Here is a 22,302-nt window from a genome sequence, read left to right as displayed (position 1 = left end):
TCACATAGAAAGGAATATGTTTTTTATACTTATTAAAATAGTTTCACAGTAGCTGGTGAAATTTCTACATAATTACTTTTATCCTACTTAAGGAATAATTAGCCCTGCTAATGGGAACTATCATTATCTTAATCATCATTATTATCCTGATCTAAAGCATTTATTAAGAATTTGGTTTTGTTTTAACTAAGCTAGCCCTTCTTCAGAGGCAGTTTGCGGTCCTGTTTTGGGGTACTTACGGTCTAGGCTGTTGTAATCATGTAATTAAAGTAATAAGGTAACACAGATGAGACCTCAGTGGAAAAGTCACCTGGCTCTTCACTGGGCACTGAACATGGCTCTGCTTGTAAAGTTTGTTTTATTTTGTGCCAGTTGCAGGGCTTACTTTCACACGGTGCTTTTTGTTCATAGTTGGTATTCTACCTGAGCTACACCTCAGGTCTGGCATTTTGCTGGTTGATTGGAGAGAGAGTCTCACAGACTTTTCTGCCAGGGTTAGCTTCTAACCACAATCTTACAGGTCTCAGCTTTCTGGATAGCTAGGATCACAGATATGAGCTACCAACAACCAGTATTATAAAACTTTTTTTTAATGTAAGGGGCTTTTTTGTTTTGTTTTTTAGTAGAGAAGGGTTACAATTATATAAAGCTTTCTTAAAGAACTTTATCTGCCTCCCCAGAAATGGTCCTTCCCCAAGATTGCTCTGCCTCACCTTGCAGAGGGTGGCTGTTGAGTTGCTGAGTGGTACCTTACAATTCAGGTCTCAGCCTGTGACTGACTGGGATAATGTGGACACTTGTAGCTGTTCACTTTCTAATAGTTGAATGTTGGAAAGAATGATGAGGGGGGAAAGAAAGCAGGTTGGCATTGTGTGACTCCTCCATGTTCTAGTCCCCTAATCCTAGGGAAGCTGTTTATATGAGTGTGGGGTGGGGCACCAAGCAAAGTATACCCCCAGATCAGCTATTTGAGAGCACAGCCAGAGGAGGGGGCGGGGCGGGGGGTGGAGAACAGGCATCTTAGCTGGTCCCCCTAGGCAGGTCAGAGCCAGTTTGAGGGGCAAAGGACAAAACAAATTTGAAAGCATCATGCTAACCATGCCTAACACAGAAGGGCAAATACTGAATGATTCCACTTAGTAAGGTACCAGAATAAACAAATTCTTGGAGACAAAGTAGAACAGTGGTTACCAGGGGCTGGGAGACAGAGGCACAGAGTAGGGTCTTAATGGGTATAAAATTTGTGTGTGAGGTAATAAAATAATCCTGGGAAGGATTGTAGGTGTAGTTCAGTGATAAAAGTCCTTACTAACACGAGTGTGGGTTTAATCCCTAGCACGCGCACACACACACACACACACACACACTAATAAAAATGGGTAGTGATGATGATTGCACAGCATGGTGGATGTACTTGATCACACATATGCAACAAATTCTTTTTGTCTGCCCGTTCTGGGGCTTAAACTCAGAACCTGGACACTGATTATGAGCCTTTCTACTCAAGGCTAGTGCTCTAGCACTTGAATCATAGCTCTACTCACTGCTTTTTGGTGCTGACTTGGAGATAAAGAGTCTTGTGGACGTTCCTGCCCAGGCTAGCTTCGAATTGCAATACCCTGATTCAGCTTGCTAGAGTTACAGGCATGAGCCACCAGCATGGGGCCAAAGAAACATTTGAGATTTTAAAATGGATGGAAAATCTGCCTATGTACATTCTTGCAAAGAGTTACTTTTTCCAAGGTGTCCTTTGACTATAGGTACAGTCACTCATTTAACTGTTTCCGTCAACAATGAGCTGTACAACAGTGTCTCAGAGTAAAATGGAACTGAAAAAATTTCTATTGCCAAATGATCTATGGTATTGTAGCACAACACATGGCTTAGAAGCTCATGGTGATAATGGCATAAACAGACCCATAATGCTGCCATTTGATACCATGTTGTTGGCTGGGTCACTTGTTAGTGTAAATCATTTGACACATTTCCCAAAATGTATCCCCAGCCATTCAGAGAGCAGTTCTTCTGTATCAGCTCCCAGGTCCCTCTCACAGTCTGTTGGGGGCTGGACAAAAATATTATTCTATGAAGAGAGGACATAGAAAAAACAAAGTTGAGAGAGTAAATTAATCTAGTACAGAATCAAATAAAGCCTACAATTTGTAATTGTTTTTACTTGTATGTGTGTATATGTATATGGGTATGGGTGCAGGCTTGAACTCAATCAGGGCTGAGTGCTGTCCCTGAGCTTTCTGCTCAAGGTAGTGCTTTGCCACTAGAGCCACAGTTCCATTTCTGGGTTTTTGGTGGTTTATTGGAAATAATTTTGCAGACTTTCCTGCCTGAGCTGGCTTGGAACTATGATCCTCAGATCTCAACTTTCTGAGTAGCTAGGATTAGTTGTAAGCCACTATCACCAGGTCTGTTTTTACATTTTTTTTAATGGGTGTTAAAACAGCACCAGGAGCTAGTGGCTTATCTCTATCATTCTAGCTGCTCAGGAAGTTGAGATCTGAGGATCACAATTCAAAGCCAACCTTGGCAATTAAATCCTTGATACTCTTATCTCCAATTAGTTACCAAAAAGCTGAAATTGGCACTGTGGCTCAAAGTGCTAGGGCACTAGCCTTGAGCACAAAAGCTCAGAAAGAGTGCCCAGGCCCTGAGTTTAAGCCCCAGGACTTACACACACACACAAACAATAAAACAGATACAACCTGTTACTATCTGGATCTCTTTACTGAAAGAGGTTGCCAGCATATGGTCTATGATGCCATTCCTCACATACTCACCAAATGTGCATTGAAACTCCAAGTTCCAAAGTAACTTTGTGGTATTTGGAGATGGGGCCTTTGGGTGAGTAGTGCCGCTTAGATGAGGTCTTGTTATGGGGATACCTGTGAGTTCACTAACTCCTCTAAAAACACCCCCATGTAGGATACATCCAAAGGAAGCTATCTGCAAGTCTTCACCAGAGCAACCATGCTGCCACTGAGAGAATGGCTACCCATTGTCTAGAATGTTTTGTTAGGACAGCCTGAGCAGACAGACATTTTTTAAAGAGCTTTTCAAAAAACACTGTAGTACTCCCATCACAGGTTCTGCCATAACCACCTCTATTTTTTACCCTCTTCTCCCTTTCCCCCTCATTCCCTCTCATTTCTTTCCCTTTCCTCTTACCATAATATTAATTTTGAGGGGGAAAAGTGAGGAAAGGAGATAATGAAAGAGAGAAGAGGAAAAAAGCAAGTTAAGATCAGTTGCCAAGTCTTTGTGCTTACCATAAAACTTAGACAAGGAAGCTCTTTACCATGGAGGTAAATGGTGAGTTCCAAAGTGCCAAGAAGAATAAGGCTTTTACAATGGCAGCTTTCTTACGTGCACCATCTGTTTTCCTTTGATTGTAACCAAAGTGACAGCTTTTCATGTGCTGATACTCCCTGTGCCTTTTAAAGTCAAGCATATGATGCTATTCATGTGTAAGGGTTTTTCTCTTGTGCCCATTTGTTTCTCCAGCTTGGATTTCTATGTAAACTCCCTTAGCTAAACCACACAAGCCACCCACACCAGGCCTCCTCTTCCTCCTCAGAGCAGGGAGTGGGAGCAGCATTTGTAGTGAAAAGTTAGCACCAAGCACACTGCCTGGGAGGGAGACTTTTCCGGGCAGGGCCGTCCTCATTGTGAACATGAGGCTCTGAAAACAGCTCTAAGATATTTTTGGTACCCCATCCTGAACTGACCTTTTAGTCTCTCTCTTCTCCTTCATAAACCTTGATAAATCTCCATCATCTCCCTTCTCTCTCTCTCTTTTTTTTTTTTTTTGCCAGTCCTGGGACTTGACTCAGGCTAGCACTCTACCACTTGAGCCACAGTGCCACTTCCAGCCTTTTCTCAGTATGTAGTACTGAGGATTTGAACCCAGGGCTTCATGCCTGCTGGGCAAGCACTCTACCACTGAGCCATATTCCCAGACTTTTCTTTCTTTTCCTAAATATCAGTGTTGCAGATTTTTAAAAAATCTCCCGTCCTCCTTGAAACTATGGAGTGATAAGTTTTTTTAATTCACCCATTTAAGTGTATAATCTGATAGTTTTCAGTAAATTTTTAAGTTCAGCCATTACCTTAATAGTTTTAGAATATTTTCAAGCTGGGCACCCATAGTTCACACCTATAATCTTAGCTACTCAAGGCCCAGCACCCATGCTCATACCTGTAAACCTAGCTACTCAGGGAGCTGAGTTCCAAGGCTTATAATTTTGAGCTAGCCTTGGCAGACAAATCTTTAAGACTCTTATCTCTAATCAGCAAAAAGCCAGACCCAGAGTATGGCTCTAATGGTACAGCACCAACTGTGAAAAAAAAAGCTTAGAGCACAGGGCCCTGAAGTCAAGCCCCCAGTATTTAAAAAAAAAAAAAAAAAAAGTCACTTAGAACATTCCATCACCACAGTATAAAGTCTGGTACCCTTTAGTAGTAAGTCCCATGCAGCCCTTGGCAACCACTAATCTACTTTCCATCTCTGTAACTACCTTTTCTGGACTTTTGGTATTTCTTATAACTAGAATTGTGTAACATTTGCATGCAGATAATTCTGTTGCTTCTGTCTGCTTTCAAGACAGTCTTACTATGTGTAGTACAGGTTGGCCTCTACCTCACCATGCTCCTGCCTCAGCTTCCCAAGTGGTAGGCTTACAGGGATGCACCATCACCCCCATCTTCCATGCAGATATTTGCCCAAAAACGTTGTCTTTTATTCTTTTTTTCTTAATATGTATTTTTTATTGTAAAGGTACTGTACAGAGAGGTTGCAGTTACATGAGCAAGGTAATGAGTCCATTTCCTATGGAGCATTGTTACTCCCTCCTTTGTTTTTCCCTTACCATCCCTTTCCTCCCCACCTCCCCAACTGCTTCCTCCCCTCCCCCCCAAAAGTTGTAAAGTTCCTTTTCTCCATACTGTCTTATACATCTCATTGTTACAGTGGGTCATCCTGTATCCTTATTTCAGCATTTTGTTATTTCCCTTCCCTTCCCCAAATTAGTAAAATGTATATACAAGATGCAGGACACCAAAATCAAATACAGTGACAACAGGGGTTGTACCATGGGGGAAGAACATACAAAAAAAAAAAAAAATCACATAGTACATTATAAGTACATTAAAAAGAACAGCAACAAAGATAAAACCTCTTGTGTCCCTATCTTGGGGTTCGTTTCGCTTAGCATCAGGTTATATGGTCATATGTACATAGCTTTTGATCTCTTCTGCTTGTCGTAGACATATACTAGTTATTGCAAATAAGGGAAACCATGGGACCTATGTTTCTTTGAGTCTGGCTTACTTCACTTAATTTTTTGTCTTTTAGTCTTGATAGCTGACAAAGTTGTATGTTTATAGTTTTTCATTCAAAACAGCTGAGTCTTTTGCCCCTCCAAAAACTCTTAAACTGGCCTTTTTGTTCTGTAAAGCTCAGTTGATTTTCTCTTAGTCATTAACTTTAAATATATGAAGGGCCCCCTCCATTTATTAGAGAATATTCCCAAATCTTGCTTTCAAAAATAAATAAATAAACTCTCCAACTTAAGGGGCATTGATTCTACCCAGACTTATGCCAAGTCTGAGGAGGGCAAATGATGGGATGTGGGCCTTTGAAGACTTCACCATCAAGAAAAAGAAATACCAAGAGAAGCCGGGCGCCGGTGGCTCTAAGGATCACGGTTCAAAGCCAGCCCGGGCAGGAAAGTCCGTGAAACTCTTCTCTCCAATAAAACACCAAAAAAACGGAAGTGGCGGTGTAGCTCAAGTGGTAGAGCGCTCGCCTTGAACTGAAGAGCTGAGGGACAGCGCTCAGCCAGAGTTCAAGCCCCACCACTGACAAAAAAAAGAAAAACCAAGAGAGGCTGGGAAGGTGGCTCAGCGGTAGAGCGCTTGCCTTGCATGCCTGAGGCCCTGGGTTCGATTCCTCAGCACCACATAAGCAGAAAGAAAAAAGCCACAAGTGGCGCTGTGGCTCAAGTGGTAGAGTGCTAACTTTGAGCTGAAGAGCTGAGGGACAGCGCCCAGGCCCAGAGCTCAGGTCCACGACCGGACACAAAAACAAAAACCAAAAGAAATATTCCCATCCCACCCACACATTTGTTTGTTTAGTACATCTTTTTTTTTCCTTAGTGCCAATAGTGAGGCTTGAACTCAAGGCCTTTGTGTTGTCCCTGAGCTTTTTTTTATGCAAGGCTAATTAATGCTCTACCACTTGAGCCACAGCTCCACTTCTGGCTTTTTGGTGGTTAATTGAAAATAAGAATCTCAAGAGGTAAGAATGTCACAGACTTTCCTGCCCAGGATCTCAGCCTCCTGAATAGCTAGGATTACAGGTGTGAACCCCCAGCAGCTGGTTCAGTAAATCTTTTATTCTCTTATCTCCTGTTTGCTTCTTTTTTCTGGGAGAGGGTCTTACTGTGTTGCCCAGGCTCAAGTGATCCTCTCAGACTGCTGATTTTACCCACTTGTTTCACATCCATGTTCTGGCAGAGACGGTAGTATTGAAGTGGCTGAATACTGGCCATTTGTTGGATAACCACCTCATGCCCTGTTGGCTCCTATCAAGCTTGTAGCTCCCATCTATGGGGTTTACTAGCTAAGGTTTTCCCAGTCTATACCAGAGTTCTTTTGTCTCTGTTTAATCATATATAACTTTACATTCAGCTCTGTTAAGTTTTTTGTCTTTTTTTTAACTTGTGATAAAAGACAGACTATAACGTTTATCATTGTGCTCATTCCCATCATTGCCCTCCATCTCTAGAGCTCTCTTCATCTTCTCAAACTGAAGCTGCATACTGATTAAAAATGTATTCCCTATTATCCCAGCACCTGGCAACCTGCTGTCTCTACTTTTTGTCTCTGAATTTGACTACGTGTGAGTGGAATCAAGAGTATTTTTCCTTTTGCAAGTGGTATATTTCACTGCGCAGAATATCTTTACAGATCATCCACGTTATACCACGTGTAAAAGTTCCTTTTTAAAGTTAACAATAATACTCCAGGGGCTGGGAATGTGGCTCAGTGGTAGAGTGCTTGCCTGGCATGCATGAAGCCCTGGGTTCAATTCCTCAGTACCACATAAACAGAAAAAAGCTGGAAGTATTGCTGGTAGAGTGCTAGCCTTGAGCAAAAGAAGCTCAGGGACAATGCCCAGGCCCTGAGTTCAAGCCCCAGGAATGGCAAAATACTAATACTCCATTGTGCATATATATATATATACACACACACACACACACACACACACATATATATATATATTTTGTTTATACATTCATTCATTGATGGACACTTGGTTGCTTCCACCTTTTGACTGTTATGCTTCTATAAACACATACAGATATGTCTCATGGATCTCACTGGTTTTAACTCAGTGCATTTTGCCCTGTTTTGTGTTATACTGTATAATTATATACAAATCCAGGGCCCCTACACTTGCTCAGTTCACTTGCTTGGCTGGCATTCCACCACTTGAGTTAACAAGCCTCCAGCCCTGCCTTTGGTTGATATTTTGGAGACAGTCTTCTGGACTTTCCTGCCTGGACTGGAGTCAGACTGTGATCCTCTGAATCTCAGCCTTCTGAGTAGCTTATCGTACAGATATAAATCACCAGTGTCCAGCCAACTTATTTTTTTTTTCTAATGGAGACAGGATGTCTCAGGATCTTTCAGGTTGGCCTGTAACTCAGGTTGGCTTTGAATTCTCAATCCTACCTTCACCCCAAGTGCTGGAATTCCAGCTGTGTGCTGCTACACCAACTCTAATGTCTAACTTTATCCAAATCTCTTTTTGAAAACCATGGTATATTTCCTATTGATCTGAAGTAATCGTTGCACAAGATGACTATTCCTGTAATCCTCAGACATTGTTAAAGACTTGCATCCAGGACCTCACAGATGCACTCTGGGAGCAGAGTGGTATGAAAGCTATCAGTTCCCAGCATTCAACTGTGAAGACTGTGTCAGAAGCCTTAAACCAACTGGTAGATGGGGCCAAAGTAAATGGTTTGGAGGCTTGTTCATTGGTTGCCTGTGTGTGTGAAAACTACTAAGAGTACACACAAACTAATATCAGGCATCAAAAAGAAGGAACTAAGTCTTACAGTGACCTAATTAGGTTGCATTCCTTTTCTTCACACATATTGATTGAGGTCCTATTGTGAAAAGCACCAAAGTACATTTAGAAAACAAAAGATAAAACACACTCCCTGCTTTCAGGATGATTTACAGAACAAGACACTGGAGAAACTTCCCATTCTAGCCCCAGATGCCTTTAAACTAGGCTTCTGCCTTTGTGTATCACCTTCAGGTGAGGAAGACTACCGATTTGTGGAGAGACTGAAAAATCTCAGCATGAAAGCATTTTAGGTATTTAGCTTTCACTTTACTTTGGTTAGTAGAAAAGCACCAGGAAAACAAAAAGTACTCTTGCTCTTGACAGTATAAAATTCTTATTCTTTTTAGAGAATAGTAACTATGCATTTATGAAATTCTTTGTCAGAGCAATTTAGTTAATAGCTATGTAAATGACTATTACTTTGCTGTGTAGGTGGATCACTCCATGTACACTTTATGAAAAAGAATGTAAGTGCTAAAAACTGTTAGCCTTGAGACAGAAAGAAGCAAAAGTGAAGCTGCAATGCTGTTAGTGAAGGTTGAGAGGGGTAGTGGCAGTTTCTTTGTTTTGCCAAGTGGTATGTTTTACACACATACAACTTGTGGATTTCTTAAGATGAGTAGAAACCAAAGTGAATTGTGCATTTCTTACTCTGATTTTTTTTTTTTTTTGAGGAAAAAAAAAGATTCTTAGAAACCAGCTGGGGTGGGATGGCAAGGTATTAGAAGTTCATACCAAGCCATAAATTCCTATGCAGAAGAATATCTCTTATACATCACCTGAAGGACAGTTTTTTAAGTTATTGAGTTTGTGTGTATGTGTGTGTGTGTGTGTGTGTGTTGTATTTTCAGCATAAAAATAGCTCCAGAGGAGGTTAGCAGTGCCAAAGCTCTAATAGTTCTAGCTGCCCCCTGTGATCAGCATGGAAGCTTCTGTACTCATGAAGGAGTGAAGCCAGGCCTGGCCTTGGGAAATAAGTCAGCAGTGAGCCAGCATAAATGGGCCTGCCTGGTAGATGGTCTAGCTCTTCCCTCCCTTTAGCTCATCCTATTTACAGAATGAGCCTCATATTCATTTGTGCTAGAATTATTCCCCTTCTTTGAAATATCTGCAAGTTCCTAATAATCACATAAACTACATTCAAATTCTTTGCAGTGGATCCCAAACTTTGTATCAGTTTTCCCTTCCCAGCCTCTGCTCCTAACTTGTTTTGACTACCATCAGTTCACTTTCTCCATGTCAGGGTAGCAAAGGAACCCACAGAAACTCACTGCTTTTTTCTGGAGACTAGGACTCAACCCATTTCCTTCCTTTCAGCTCCCACTCATCAGTATACTAAGTCCTTATCACCTAGTACCACAGAACTCTTCTCACAAAATTTCTGGGATTAGGGCTGAGAGGGTGGCTCAGTGGTAGAGTGCTTGCCTTGCATGCGTGAGATCCTGGGTTTGATTCCTCAGTACCACATAAGCAGAAAAAGGCAGTAGCGGATACTGTGGCTCAAGTGGTAGAGCGCTAGCCTTGAGCTGAAGAGCTCAGGTCCAGCGTTCAGGCCACACGACTGGACCAAAAAAAAAAAAAAAATTACCTGGGGCTATAAATGGCAAGTCCTTTATAGGCTATGTCATGGCCACTGAGGATAGAGACTAATTGCTGGGCCCTGCTGGCCATCCTGTAGGTGCTATATACTGAGTGCCTTTTTCCTAACATTCATATGTTTGCTTTTTTGTCTGTTTCCTTTTCCTCCAGGTGCAGAGTGAAGATAGTGTCATTCTATTTGTTACTGCCTGGACAATCACAGAAATTATCCGTTACTCCTTTTATACATTCAGTCTATTAAACCATCTGCCTTACCTCATCAAATGGGCCAGGTAAAAAAGAAAAAGTCTATGCAGTGAAAACTGTTGGAATTATCTATCACATTTGCCTGTTGTTGCCTAAGTACTGCTTTGCTTTTTTTTTTTTTTTTAATGTGTATGTGCTGGTACTCAGGCCCTGAATATGCTCTGTCTGTTAACTTTTTCCCCCTCAAAGCTAGTGCTTTACCACTTGAGCCATAGCTCTCTACTTCTGGCTTCTTTCTCTTTTTTTCTTCATTTTCTTTCCTTCCTTATTTCCTTCCTTCCTGCCTTCCTTTCTTCCTCTCTTTTTTTCTTTCCTTATTGTGGTTGATTGGAAATAAGTCTCATAGGCTTTCCTGCCTGGGGTGGTTTCAAACCATGACCCTCATATCTTAGCCTCCTGAGTAGCTAGAGTTACTAGCCTAAGCCACTGGTATCCAACCTAAGTATTGGTTCTTAAGTTTCTTTTTTTTTGAAGGGGGGCGGTCAGTCCTGGGGTTTGAACTCTAGCACTCTACCAATTGAGCCACAGCGCCACTTCCAGCTTTTTCTGCTTATTTGGTGCTGAGGAACCAAACCCAGGGCCTCATGCATGCGAGGCAAGCACTCTACCACTGAGCCAACTTCCCAGCCCCCTGGTTCTTAAGTTTCTAAAAATAAAATTGCATGGGACAGAAGTTACAGAGAAATCCAGTCTGTAGATTTCACCAGGAAAAAAGGATTTTATCTCTGGTTTAATGTGTGTGCACATGCCAGGATCAGGGCTTGAATTCATTCTTACATTTTTGCTTGGCTTTTTTGCTGTTTTGTTGGTTAATTGGAGATAGAGTCTCTTGAGCTTTTCTACCTTCCCGCCTCAATCCTTAGATCTTGGCCACCAGCACCCAGCTTAAAAATCTTTGTATTTACCTTTTTTTTGGGGGGGGGGGTCCGGTCGTGGGGCCTGAACTCTGGGCCTGGGCGCTGTCCCTCAGCTCTTCAGCTCAAGGCTAGTACTCTACCACTTAAGCCACAGCGCCACTTCTGGCTTTTTTCTTTTTGCTTATGTGGTGCTGAGGAATTGAACCCAGGGCCTCAGGCATGCAAGGCAAGCACTCTACCACTGAGCCACTTTCCCAGCCCCTACTTTTTTTTTTTTAATGTCAGTTGTGAGACTTCAACTCAGGCCTAGGCACTGTCCCTGAGCTCTTTTCTAAAAAAAAAAAATTTATTGAGGTTAATTGATTACATATATTTCACAAATTTCACAGTATTGTGGGATAGTAGTACTTACTTAAAGTCACAAATACATTTTAACCTTCATGAGCCGCATTGTCTGGATCATGGTCTATAAAGCTTATGGACTCTACAAAGTTAGATACTACAGCTATTTCTTCCAATTCAGGTGATATGTACATTGCTTTCCTTTTGCTAAATGTAAGCTGTTCCCTCTTTCTCTCTCATTCTCTCCCTCCTATTGCTGCTCTTGAGCTGCTCTCGAGTTCATTCTCATCAGTGTCCAGTGCAGCTGATGGCCCCTCTGTTATATCTGTCCACTGTTTCCCTCTGCCTCCTCCTCAGATGTGCACATGTATCATGTATAGACCATTTATGAGATCAAAAACATGGAGTCATCTAGAAATGATACGACATTAAGTAGAGGTCCTTTGTTTCTTGAGTCCTGTTTACTTTGTCATATCCTTGAGCTCTTTTGTTCAAGGCTAGCACTCTACCACTTTAAGCCACAGCTCCACTTCCAGTTTTCTGGTAGTTAATTAAGGGTCTCATGGACTTTTATGCTGGGATTGGCCTCTAACCATGATCCTCAGATCTCAGCCTCTTGAGTAGCTAGGATTACAAGTGTGAGCCACCAACTCCTGGCTTTAAATTATTTTTATTAAAATCAGTTCTCAATCACATTATTTTGGTAAAGTTTGGTATGTTATACCTAAAAGAGATATTACCCTGTTTTCTGATCAAATTTTGCCAGTGAACTTCTGCTGTTATGGTGGTTTTAGACCAAACTAACTTTCTTACTCTCAATTTTGTCAAGTTTCTGTCTCTTATGTTTTCAGTTCGTAAAAACATTATATGTTGTTTTTACCTCTATGAGTTTTACTTTGATTTTTTTTACCAGTCCTGGGACTTGAACTCAGGGCCTGGGCACTGACCTTGAGCTTCTTTTGCTCAAGGCTAGCACTCTGCCACAAGAGCCACAATACCACTTCTGGTTTTTTCTGTTTATGTGGTACTGAGGAATCAAACCCAGGGCTTCATGCATGCTAGGCAAGCACTCTACCACTCAGCCATGTTCTCAGCCCTACTTTGATTATTTTTACTAGTAATTCTCAATTTTGACTTCGGCAAAGGGTAGTAGCTCATCATTTATCTTAGCCAGTGAGATCGCTGTTAGCAGTTTTCCACATTGGAAAAGCTTATGGAACATAATACCTCTTTTCATAGAAAGAAAACAGTAGTTATTAGGCAGTTATGAGTTCAATAATTAAATAAGTCATTGTCCATTGTGTTCCAACATTTGAAGCAATAAATATTTTTGTTAGCAAATTATTTTGCAGTAAATATTTTCAAACAAACCTATCAACCAGCCTATATAGCCATGGAGATCTAGAGCTGAGCCCTGATTTTACTATTGGAGAAAGACTCTTGACCATTTTCCTGTGACCTATGGTAGTCTTCCTTTTCCAGTGTCCTTCCTCATGAGCTAGGTTGGCAAAGGGAATATGTCTTCCATTCATTTTCATAGATTTCTCAGCATAACTCTTGTGCCTGGGAGTTTGGAATTGAGTATTCATTGTGAGCCATGGGAAGTGGCGCTGTAGCTCAAGTGGTAGAGCGCTCGCCTTGAGCTGAAGAGCTGAGGGACAGCGCCCAGGCCCAGAGTTCAAGCCCCACGACCGACAGAAAAAAAAAAAAGAATAAGCACATTGTCAGCCATGAACAGCCAAAAGCTTTTTAAAGTCTGCACTAGTGATTTCTTTCACAATGCCAGCACCTTTGAGTGATTTCCAGGCTCTTCCCGTGGGGTAGTAAGTTCTCACTGAATTCTTTGGAAACAGACAACTTCTTAAAGTGAGTATAAGTGTATGAAATTTCAGAGCTATTATGAATTTTCAGTGTTGCTAAAGGTAGCATATATTCCACTTTTATAATAGCATGTACAGACATTTGGAAAGTTGTGCCATTATACATATTTGATGTGCTATTTTCCTTCTTTCTACAGACAAGACTTGGTGTAGGTTCTAGGAATTCTTAGATAATCCCTGTTCTAACACCTTCCTCTTGACCCCCTGCTAAGCCCCACTCCCTTAGCCCACATGCAGGGCCCTTCAGTATAAACCCTGACTCAGTGCCTCTGTGCTACCAGTGTGTGGCATAATCTGGATTGCTTTGAAGAGTTGTTTACTGACTTTGAGGCTCATTCAACATATTTATTTGTTTTAAAAAAGAAATATACTTGCTATGGGCCCTTTCGGAAAACCAACTTGTAAAAGCTGAAATATAGGAACAATAGCTTTAGTGTCAGACTAGTGCTAAGTGGAAGTAGGAGTGCTTCTTTGTGCTCACAGCGGCTCTGAGCCTCAGTAATGAGAGTCTTGTCTTGTTTCAGGTACACACTCTTCATTGTGCTCTACCCCATGGGAGTGTCAGGAGAATTGCTCACAATATATGCCGCTCTGCCATTTGTCAGACAGACTGGCCTGTACTCCATCAGTTTACCAAACAAGTACAATTTCTCCTTTGACTACTATGCATTCCTAATTCTGATAATGATCTCCTACATTCCAAGTAAGTACAGTGCATATATTTATCTGTGTTTTAAGTTTTGGCTCTGCAATACCTAGAATTAAATGCATTTGATTATCCTTGTCCCATATCCAAGTAAATATAAATTTAATTTCTTGGTAACGTTCTATTTTTTGACTGTTGACTGTCAAAGAGAATTTTCTTTAGTAGTAATTAAGTTAAGATGAACCCTTCTTGGTACAGCTGCCAAAATGCAGCCCTTCTTGGTGTGTAGGTTTGATACACTGAATAGCAGGGTAGAGGAACTACTCATGGGGAATACTAAGTAGAAAACATAAAAGCCATTAAAGACCTTACCTTGGCTTTATTTTCTGTCTCTTGAGAATTGCTTATTACGGTTTTTTAAAACACTGTAAAAGGATTTTTGTATTGTTTACTGTTTCAAACAATTTTACTTCATCTTAAGGAATCAGTTGACTAGAAACAAATAACAGAATAAAAACAGTGTTGTTGATGTTTTTCAGCATTTCTCATTTTCTTGTTGAGCACTAAAACCCACTGAGTGGGGCATGATGTTCCCTTTCAATGGCTTCCAGTTATTCCAGTTATTCTCTGCTGAAGCAGAGAGGAGATGCCCTGCTTGATGCCTTTGGGGAGGGATATCTGTGGTGCTGAGGGCAGGAGTGTGGCCTTCTTCTTAAATGTTGTTCAGTTCTGCATTCCAAGGACGACATATTCTTCCTTTCCTCATTTAGCCATTTCTGTAGCTACATTCTGAATCTCACCTTAGTCTATAAGGACTTTGTAGACTTTCCTAAACCTGTTAAGTTCAGGCAGGGATGAACTTTTTCTTTAGCCCCAGCATTATCTTGAATGAATCATTGTAGAGATCTTAAGTGACATGTTTGTGTCTCTCTGTGGAAAATTGCATTTCATGCATTGTGGGAAAAAACTACATCCAGATTTCAAGTGAACATTTATTTTAGAGAAATTCTTGGACACAATCCTGCTTTGTGATTCATTTTCCACTCTATTCATACCAAGTCTCCCCTCCTTAATGATGGAACCATGGTAGATAAAGGCCATTTCTCTTCATATGTCAACAATAGTTATTTTCAAACAAAAGACAAATATGGAAGACTTGAAATGTTTAAGTAGTAAAACTAAAAGTAATTTTTTTTAAAGTAGTTCTTTAAAAAAAGCTTTTTTACCTTTCTAATTTTGTCCTCTTTGGATTTATTTCCCATCAGTGAAGCTACAACACCTAGTTGTGCTTTTACCATGCCCAGTGTAGTGCATGCTATCCCACTGGGTGCCACAGAGTTTGTTTGAGTGCAGCATAACATCTGATGAATGGGAGATATACACCACATTGGATAGCTGGGGAAGGGCACAGATAGGATCACAAACTCACTCCTGTAACAAGATGCTGCCACACTGACAGAAACCAGGGGTCCCAGCCTCAAGAGTTGCTGCCACATTTCTGCTCTGTCTACAGAGGAGGGCTTCCTTTCTAGAGCATCTGCCCCCAAATCTGTTAGTCTCCTGTATACCATTGTTGCCAACTACTACCAAGTCTTTGTGTCTTCCTGTTCCTCATGGTGGTGAGCAGATCACACACAGCCTCCATGATGATAGGACTCCTGAAGGAAAACACAGCCAGCTCTGAGAGTTTACTCTCTTGGCCTTAGAGAGAAAGGATACCTCAGGGCTGCCTTCTGGAAAGTTGGGTAGGGCCGTGCTCCAACAGAACTCTGCTTTCTTGACTTCAGCTGCTTCCTTGGTCAGAGAATCTGGCTTGGTTCAAGCCTTTGTTTTATATGACAGCTTTAAGGGTAGATTTCAAAGGAAGGCTTAGGTATTTCCTTTGGGTTACTTATGTATATCTTGGCAGCACAACCCATCTTCTGCTACAGATCACCACACATCTGCTGGTACCCACCAGTGGTCTTGGATGTGTTCAGTAATTCAGGGTATTAATACCAAGACAAGTTTTTACAGTGCCAACTGCATATTTCCAAGTGCTCAACACTTTTGGATTTATAAGAAAGTAATGAAGAATCAGGCAAGTTTGTTGTTGATATATTTTTTATTGTAAAGATACTGTACAGAGGGGTTACAGTTAAAGTTCGTTTTCTATATAGTGTCTTGTACATCTCATTGTTACAGTGGGTCATCCTGTATCCTTGTTTCAGCATTTACAAACACCCTTACTTTATGGCCTTGATCCATTGCTGCCTATGTAGCTTATATGACTCATGGGCCTCAGCTCTAAGACTGTTTTCGAATTGGGGGCCCTGCATGCTCCAGCCCATGTGTGCAGCAGCCCACAATACACCATCTGTAGGGCTCAACAAACATCTAAGTCCTGTTGACATTTTCTATCAAAACATGAGAGTGAGGACCAAAAGCTTTGAAAATGCTGCAGGGTGGGGGCCTGAGAAGCTGGCACTGACCAGACTGCCAAGGATCATACTCAACATCACCTCTAACGCACAGAGGCAGGCACACATGCGCACAGTGACCATTTCCCATCTGTGTGTCCTGAACTGGAAAGCAGAAGGTAGAGCTTGGACCAGCCTGTTTTTTGTTTTTGTTTTTAATTTTATTGTAAAGGTGTTGCACGGTGGGGCCACAGTTACATGAGTCAGGTAGAAAGTACGTGTCCTTTTGAGCACCCCTCCCTCATTCTCTTCATTTTTTCCCCTCCTGGCTTTCCTCCCCCCAAAGTTGTATAGTTCATGAACTAGCCTGTTGTTGAGATTTTCTTAGTGGTTCTAATCCGTGTAGCCCCAAGTAGTTAAAGGTATAGCCATGTACCTGGAATTGTTCCAGACATTTTACTTAGGTTCAGCCTGAACTCGTGGGCCATTGTAGTGGAGACTCTCAGTGCTCTGGCCACTAAGAAGTCACTACTGGCTAAACAATGTAGTTCACACCTGTAATACCACCTACTGGGGAAGAGGGAGGATTTCCAGTTTGAGACCAGCCCAGGCACAATTAGCCAAGATCTTGTCGTCACCCAAAAAAAAAAAAAGGCTGGAGGGCTTGATTCAAGCACTTCTCTAGTAAATCCAAGACACTTTGATCAATCCCCAGAACTAGGAAATAAAATAAGGCACTGCCAGAGCTGAAAATAACAGCCCAGGAGCCTCTAGCCCTCTGGCCTCCTTGCTTATTACCTTTGCCCCCAGCACTAAGGAGTTGTAAAGGATGAGAAGGGGGCAAGTGAAGGACACGGCTGGCTGGCTTTCCTAAGGACTCACGGAGTGGCTTCTGAGTTACTAGCCTCCCTCAGATCTCCTGAATTAGCCATGAGTCCATAGCACTCTGTGGGGTAGTGTAATTACAGATAGACCCAGTGAGTCCAGCATGCTTGGCTCAAAGTTTCCCTTCACTGAAGTAAACCTAGAAATGACTGGCCCCATGTTTTTACATGATTACAATTAGCATTCCTTATGGCTTAATTACAGCTAATTCTACACTTTAGATTATAGAACTTGTTAAATGTTCTGGTTTTTGTACCAAAATAGTTCTGCCACTATTCTACATAAGCTGGGCCTTTTCTATGAATAACTTCCTGCCAGGAAATCCGAGTGGAATGGAGGACAGCAGTGAATCCTGTTCAGTCCATCAGGTCTCTGTGTATATCTCCTGATGTCTTGGTGTACTTGAAATTGAAATTTGGCCAACTTGGAATCCCTTTAAAAAGCTAGACACTGTCCCAGAAATTAACCTCCCTGAAATACAGATTACTGTCTAAAACTTAAAGATGGAGCAATTGGGGGAAAGGGGGGGACATTTTACCTATGGAATTTATATCATGATTGAACCCCTGGCATACAGAATCCATGTGAAGGCCAGGTAGCTCAAACTAGCAGTTCTCAGCAGGGCATCTGGGGACAATGTTCCGCTGGCAGAACTATTGCACATTAGCACCCTGGTCTCAAATGCAAAATGTCGGTAACCTTCCCACCAGGAGGAAGAACTATTCCTAGTAACTTAAGAATCAGTCATTTTAAATATGCCCATGAAATGACCATAAACAGAAAATTCCAGACACTGGCTTCCTTTCCATAATGACTTTTTTTAATATCCCAACTTGGCTTGGTTTTGTTTAGAACAAATGTAGCTTACCTTGTCAGTCTTTGCTGAATGAGAAGAACAGCTTTTTTCAGGAAAAGCTCTGGGGAGATTTCTTTTCCTAACCCCAAGATAGACTGGGTTGACAGGAGCCCAGTGCCTGGTCCTGTCAGTGAATTGCTATGGGACCCTAGCCAAGTTGCTTGCCTTTTCTGGGGCTTGAGTTCTTTCTCCGAAACAAAAAGAAGTCTTATCACTATTCTGCTTTATCAGGTTGTTTTATAATTAACCAGAATAAATGTAAGGAGAATATGAAAGAATATTATTTAGCAGGGCGGAGGACATAGCTCATGTATGTATATACTACCATGTCCTGGGTTTAGTCCCCATCCCCACAACAGGAAAATCATAATAGTAATAATAATGCAATTAGGATAATGATGATGTTATTTGGGGCTCTGTAGCATTTTGATTGGTCACGACAGTGACAACAGTGTCTGGCACTCCACTCAGAAGCACTTTTCCTTAGCTAAACAGGAAGACTTAGAGCATTGTTTCCCTTCCCCAAACCTGCCTGATTACTTCCTTGGTCACTGGATGAGAAAGTAGACTGAGGTTCAGACAAGACTATGAGTCTATGTGCTGTTAGCAGAACATAGTTTAAATGATCTCTTTAACTTCTTTTTTTTTTTTCTTCCAGTTTTCCCCCAGTTATACTTCCACATGATACACCAGAGAAAAAAGGTCCTTTCTTATACTGAAGAACACAAGAAGTTTGAATAGTTCCTGCTTTCTGCACCATCCCAAATCCCCCAAACCAAACTTTTCAATGATCAAAAAATGCTGCAGACTTTTTGAGTTCCCAATATGTTTCATAGAAAATAAGTAAGAACTATTTTTAAAATATTTTAAGAAAAAGGAAAAAAACCCACAAAATCCACTGTCATATGAGCCTGGGATTTTATAAAATAAATAAATAAAGGCTGTTATACAGTGTCCTGGCCGGTCCTTTCAGCATGCTTTTCCAGCCGAGAGCTCCCAGTATTTATGATGGCCCTAAAAAAGGGATTTGGCGTTTTATTTCCTCCCGTGTCCTTCATGTATATGATAAATAAAGGTCTATAACACTGAGCCCTTGAGAGTTCCAGTCTGCATCACAGTTCTAAGTAATGAAATTGCACTGACTGACTGCCCAGCCCGTGGCAAAGTTAAGTTTCAGTCTGCAGTATGTTTAGCATTCCCTCCTCAAAGTACTTGACTGCATGCTGGAAACGTTGTACTTTTGAAACAGCGAACTTTGTCCTCTAGAATGATCTGAAGTTCTGGCTGGGCCCTAGCCCTCCTATCTAGTGAATGAATTATAAAATGTATATGCCTGTGAAGCTTTGGGGTAGTGCCTGTAACCAGAAAACCACTAGAACCCTCCCATTTGTTTTCCGTTGAGTCACTGCCTGCCACCAAGAACGGTGCTTGAATTTATTAAGTATGTGTGTATTGTAAAGAACCTTCCTTGCCTAGAGCTCAGCCCAATTATATTTTAACAAATGACAATGCTCAGAGAGGGACAGCTCAATAGCCAGGACTGCTCTCAGAACACCTCGTGATGCCAACATCCGTTCTCATTTATGGACTGGAAGTGGGCTTTGTCAGAGAGGAGTAGGGAATCTGTTATTAAAGGCACATAGGTCATGTTGCTTTAGAAATGCAGTCAGTAAAACATTTATGCCTGTTCTTTTTTGGCTTTTCTGTTTAGATGTTTTTTCCTAATTATAGTCCAGTGTTAATTCCCACAGAATTACACATCCAGTGGCAGCTCATGTTCTAGGTAGGCAGACTTGAGCCAAAGCAGTATCATCTCTGCATGTGGAAAAGCCACAAAACGCTATGATCCTGTGCTATGATCCTGTGTGTATTGTCTTAATTACCATTGTGTCTTGCTGGGTGTGGTGATACATACTCATAATCCCAGCTACTCAAGTGACAGGCTTTGGGAGGATCATAGTTCAAGGTCAGCCTGAACAACAGCAAAAACATTGAGTATCCCCCATTTTAACAAGCTGGGCATGGTGCATTCCTGTGATCCAACTACAAAGGGAGGCATAGGTAGGAGGATCACTGTCTGTGGCCAGCTTGAGCAAAAATAAAAAGGTTGAGGCATGGCTCAAGTGGTAGAGTACCTACCTAGCAAGCCTGAGAGAGGCCCTGTGTTCAGACCTCATTACCATCAAAGGGAAAAACATCCTGTCTTCATAACATTTAGCTGTCCAACTACACTTAAAACACCTTCCAAAAGGGTTGGATGAAAATGAAAAGCCTAAGTTTAGGTACACTAGATTTTAAACAGGGTGTCTCTATGGAGTCTTTGTTTTTCTTAGTTGATCTTGAAGACTTTAAAAAGTCTAGCTTGATGAGTAATTGTCATTTAAAATATAATTGCTAATACCAGAGGCAAATCATAACAAAAAAAATAAATTTTTAAATGATTATTTTCATAGAATCTTGAAAATATAATACAAATGTATTATTTTTAAGTTGAACATTAAAATTCTGCTTCGTTAAGTCAGCACTCTTAACTTGGGTGTGTTGAGATTTGAATCTGTTCCTGTATTTGATACACAAATATGTGGGAAAGATGATTTCTCGTTCATTTTCTCCCTTTTTACCCTTCCAAAATGGTTTATCCTGTAAAAATAACTTGGGTTATATTAGCCTTATTCCTTTATTTGGTTAGTACTGTTTCAGTTCTCAGGTGGTTGGAGAAGATAGTATGACAATTGCATGTTTTCTAGCATTGCAGGACTGGGCATTTTCTTCAGGCCTCTGGATTATAAGTGGCCACTTCATGTAAAACATTCTCTTGTAGTCAGTAGTGTTGCATTGAACTGAACGTGGCAATAAGAACACAACCGCCAACTCACTTTTCAAAAAAGTCTGAATTCCAAGAGTGTTTTTGTGCATCAACTTTAAAATACTTATGTCAGATAAGTATGGTGTGTCACTGTGTCCTTCAGTAACCTCCCTAAGCAATTGGGTTCTTAAATCTCTAACATGAATTAATTTCTCCTTTAAAGTGCAGGTGTTCTTTTATAAATTGAGAACATCCACCTCTCCAGATGTCACATCTTACAAGGTGAGAAGGAGGAAGGTGTTTTTCAGTGGGTATTTTGTCAGGGTAGGTGGTTTATTTCAGCCACAGTGAGACACCGTCCCTTCTGTGCCCACTTGATGGTGTGTCTCAGATCCCCCAAGGGGCCTTCTTCTGAGAATCCTTTGAGGTGCACCACAGTGCTTTGTAAACAGAAGCTGCTAATCTGCATCTTGCTGTGTTCTCTTTGCTAAGCTTGGGATCACTCATTTCACATGTTTCCACCGTGGTTTATCAAAGGCCCCATGGAGTCAGCCATGAAGTAAAGCGCTGTCCTCCCAGACCAGGAAGTTGCTCAGAAGGAAGATGTAGTGCTAAAGAGGCAATTGAAAGGTCATGCCCTCATTTTTCACTTGTGTTGGCAATTCGGTTCAAATAAAAGACTGGCATTGATGTGGTCCGACCTGCAAATTATCCTCTATTCTGAGTTTCAGATAAACTATTATAAAACTTCAAATTCGATAACACACAACTTGGAAATTTGGGCAGAAAATTAGACAAACATGTATACAGTCATTTTTGTATTTTTTCTATGTCGTGAAAACCAAAATTGTAATTTTATAAAGTCTTTGATTCACTAAACTTATATAATTTAAATGTATTTTTTGTATATTTAGAAATAAGGAATTCGAAGACCATGCTTAACTTTCTATGCATGCATTTGAAAGCTGTTTTTACCTGATAATGTTAATGTAGTAATAAGTTGTATTTATAAAATACTGATCTGTGTTGCATTTCAAAATAAACTGGTGTGTGCTCTGCCTGGATTTGGTCTGAATGTCGTGTTACGGGAATGTGAAGAGTTCCGGTTCTGTCAAGGATTCCAGCTCATTCTTAGACAATTTTTAAATTCCAGTTCTGCTATCCTTAATAGTTCTGTGCTTAGACAAAAAATAAACAGATTTTATTATTCCAGAAAGTCATTCTTCCCCTGCCAGTCAGTCTTCAAGCTCACCAAGCTGGGCTCCAATCTTGCTACACAGGGATAGGAATGGAACCAGGAAATCTTAAGAAATTAGCTTAAAAAAAAAAAAAAAAAAAAAAAAAAGGCAAGAACTCTTGTCTTAAAAGGAGGTGGAGGTTGTTGTTGTTTTGGTTTGTTTGGGTATTAAGTGGAAAGTTTTCTAATTTACACTAAATTGAACGAGGACAACCCAGCAGTGTTGGTCCTTTATGAGAACTAGATGAGGCATTTGAATGCCTCATCTTGAAAATGGTGCCAAATTTAGAACATTCCTAGGAGCTTCTTCATTCACAGCTGTCAAGCTCATAGAGCTTCTGTTTCTTTCCCCCTCACATGACTTTCTGTACTAGGCACTTTCTAATTCTCTGTGCTT

At 41.0% G+C, this 22,302-nt stretch overlaps 1 protein-coding gene across 1 annotated transcript in view; it reads left to right on the top strand.

Moving 5' to 3' along the window:
• Hacd2 (3-hydroxyacyl-CoA dehydratase 2) overlaps positions 1-21,732 on the top strand; it is a 78,633-nt gene extending 56,901 nt beyond the window's left edge. Inside the window, exons 5-7 of the mRNA XM_042667757.1 lie at positions 9,902-10,023; positions 13,601-13,779; positions 18,521-21,732. Coding sequence (XP_042523691.1) covers positions 9,902-10,023; positions 13,601-13,779; positions 18,521-18,603 — 384 coding nt within the window. The 3' untranslated portion in view covers positions 18,604-21,732. The remainder of the gene's footprint in view (positions 1-9,901; positions 10,024-13,600; positions 13,780-18,520) is intronic.
• Positions 21,733-22,302: the final 570 nt, after the last annotated feature.

The sequence above is a fragment of the Dipodomys spectabilis genome, unplaced genomic scaffold (genome assembly GCF_019054845.1).
Source record: "Dipodomys spectabilis isolate Male_0828 unplaced genomic scaffold, ASM1905484v1 ptg000017l, whole genome shotgun sequence".
Classification (NCBI taxonomy): domain Eukaryota; kingdom Metazoa; phylum Chordata; class Mammalia; order Rodentia; family Heteromyidae; genus Dipodomys; species Dipodomys spectabilis.
This window is presented reverse-complemented; position numbering and strand designations above follow the sequence as displayed.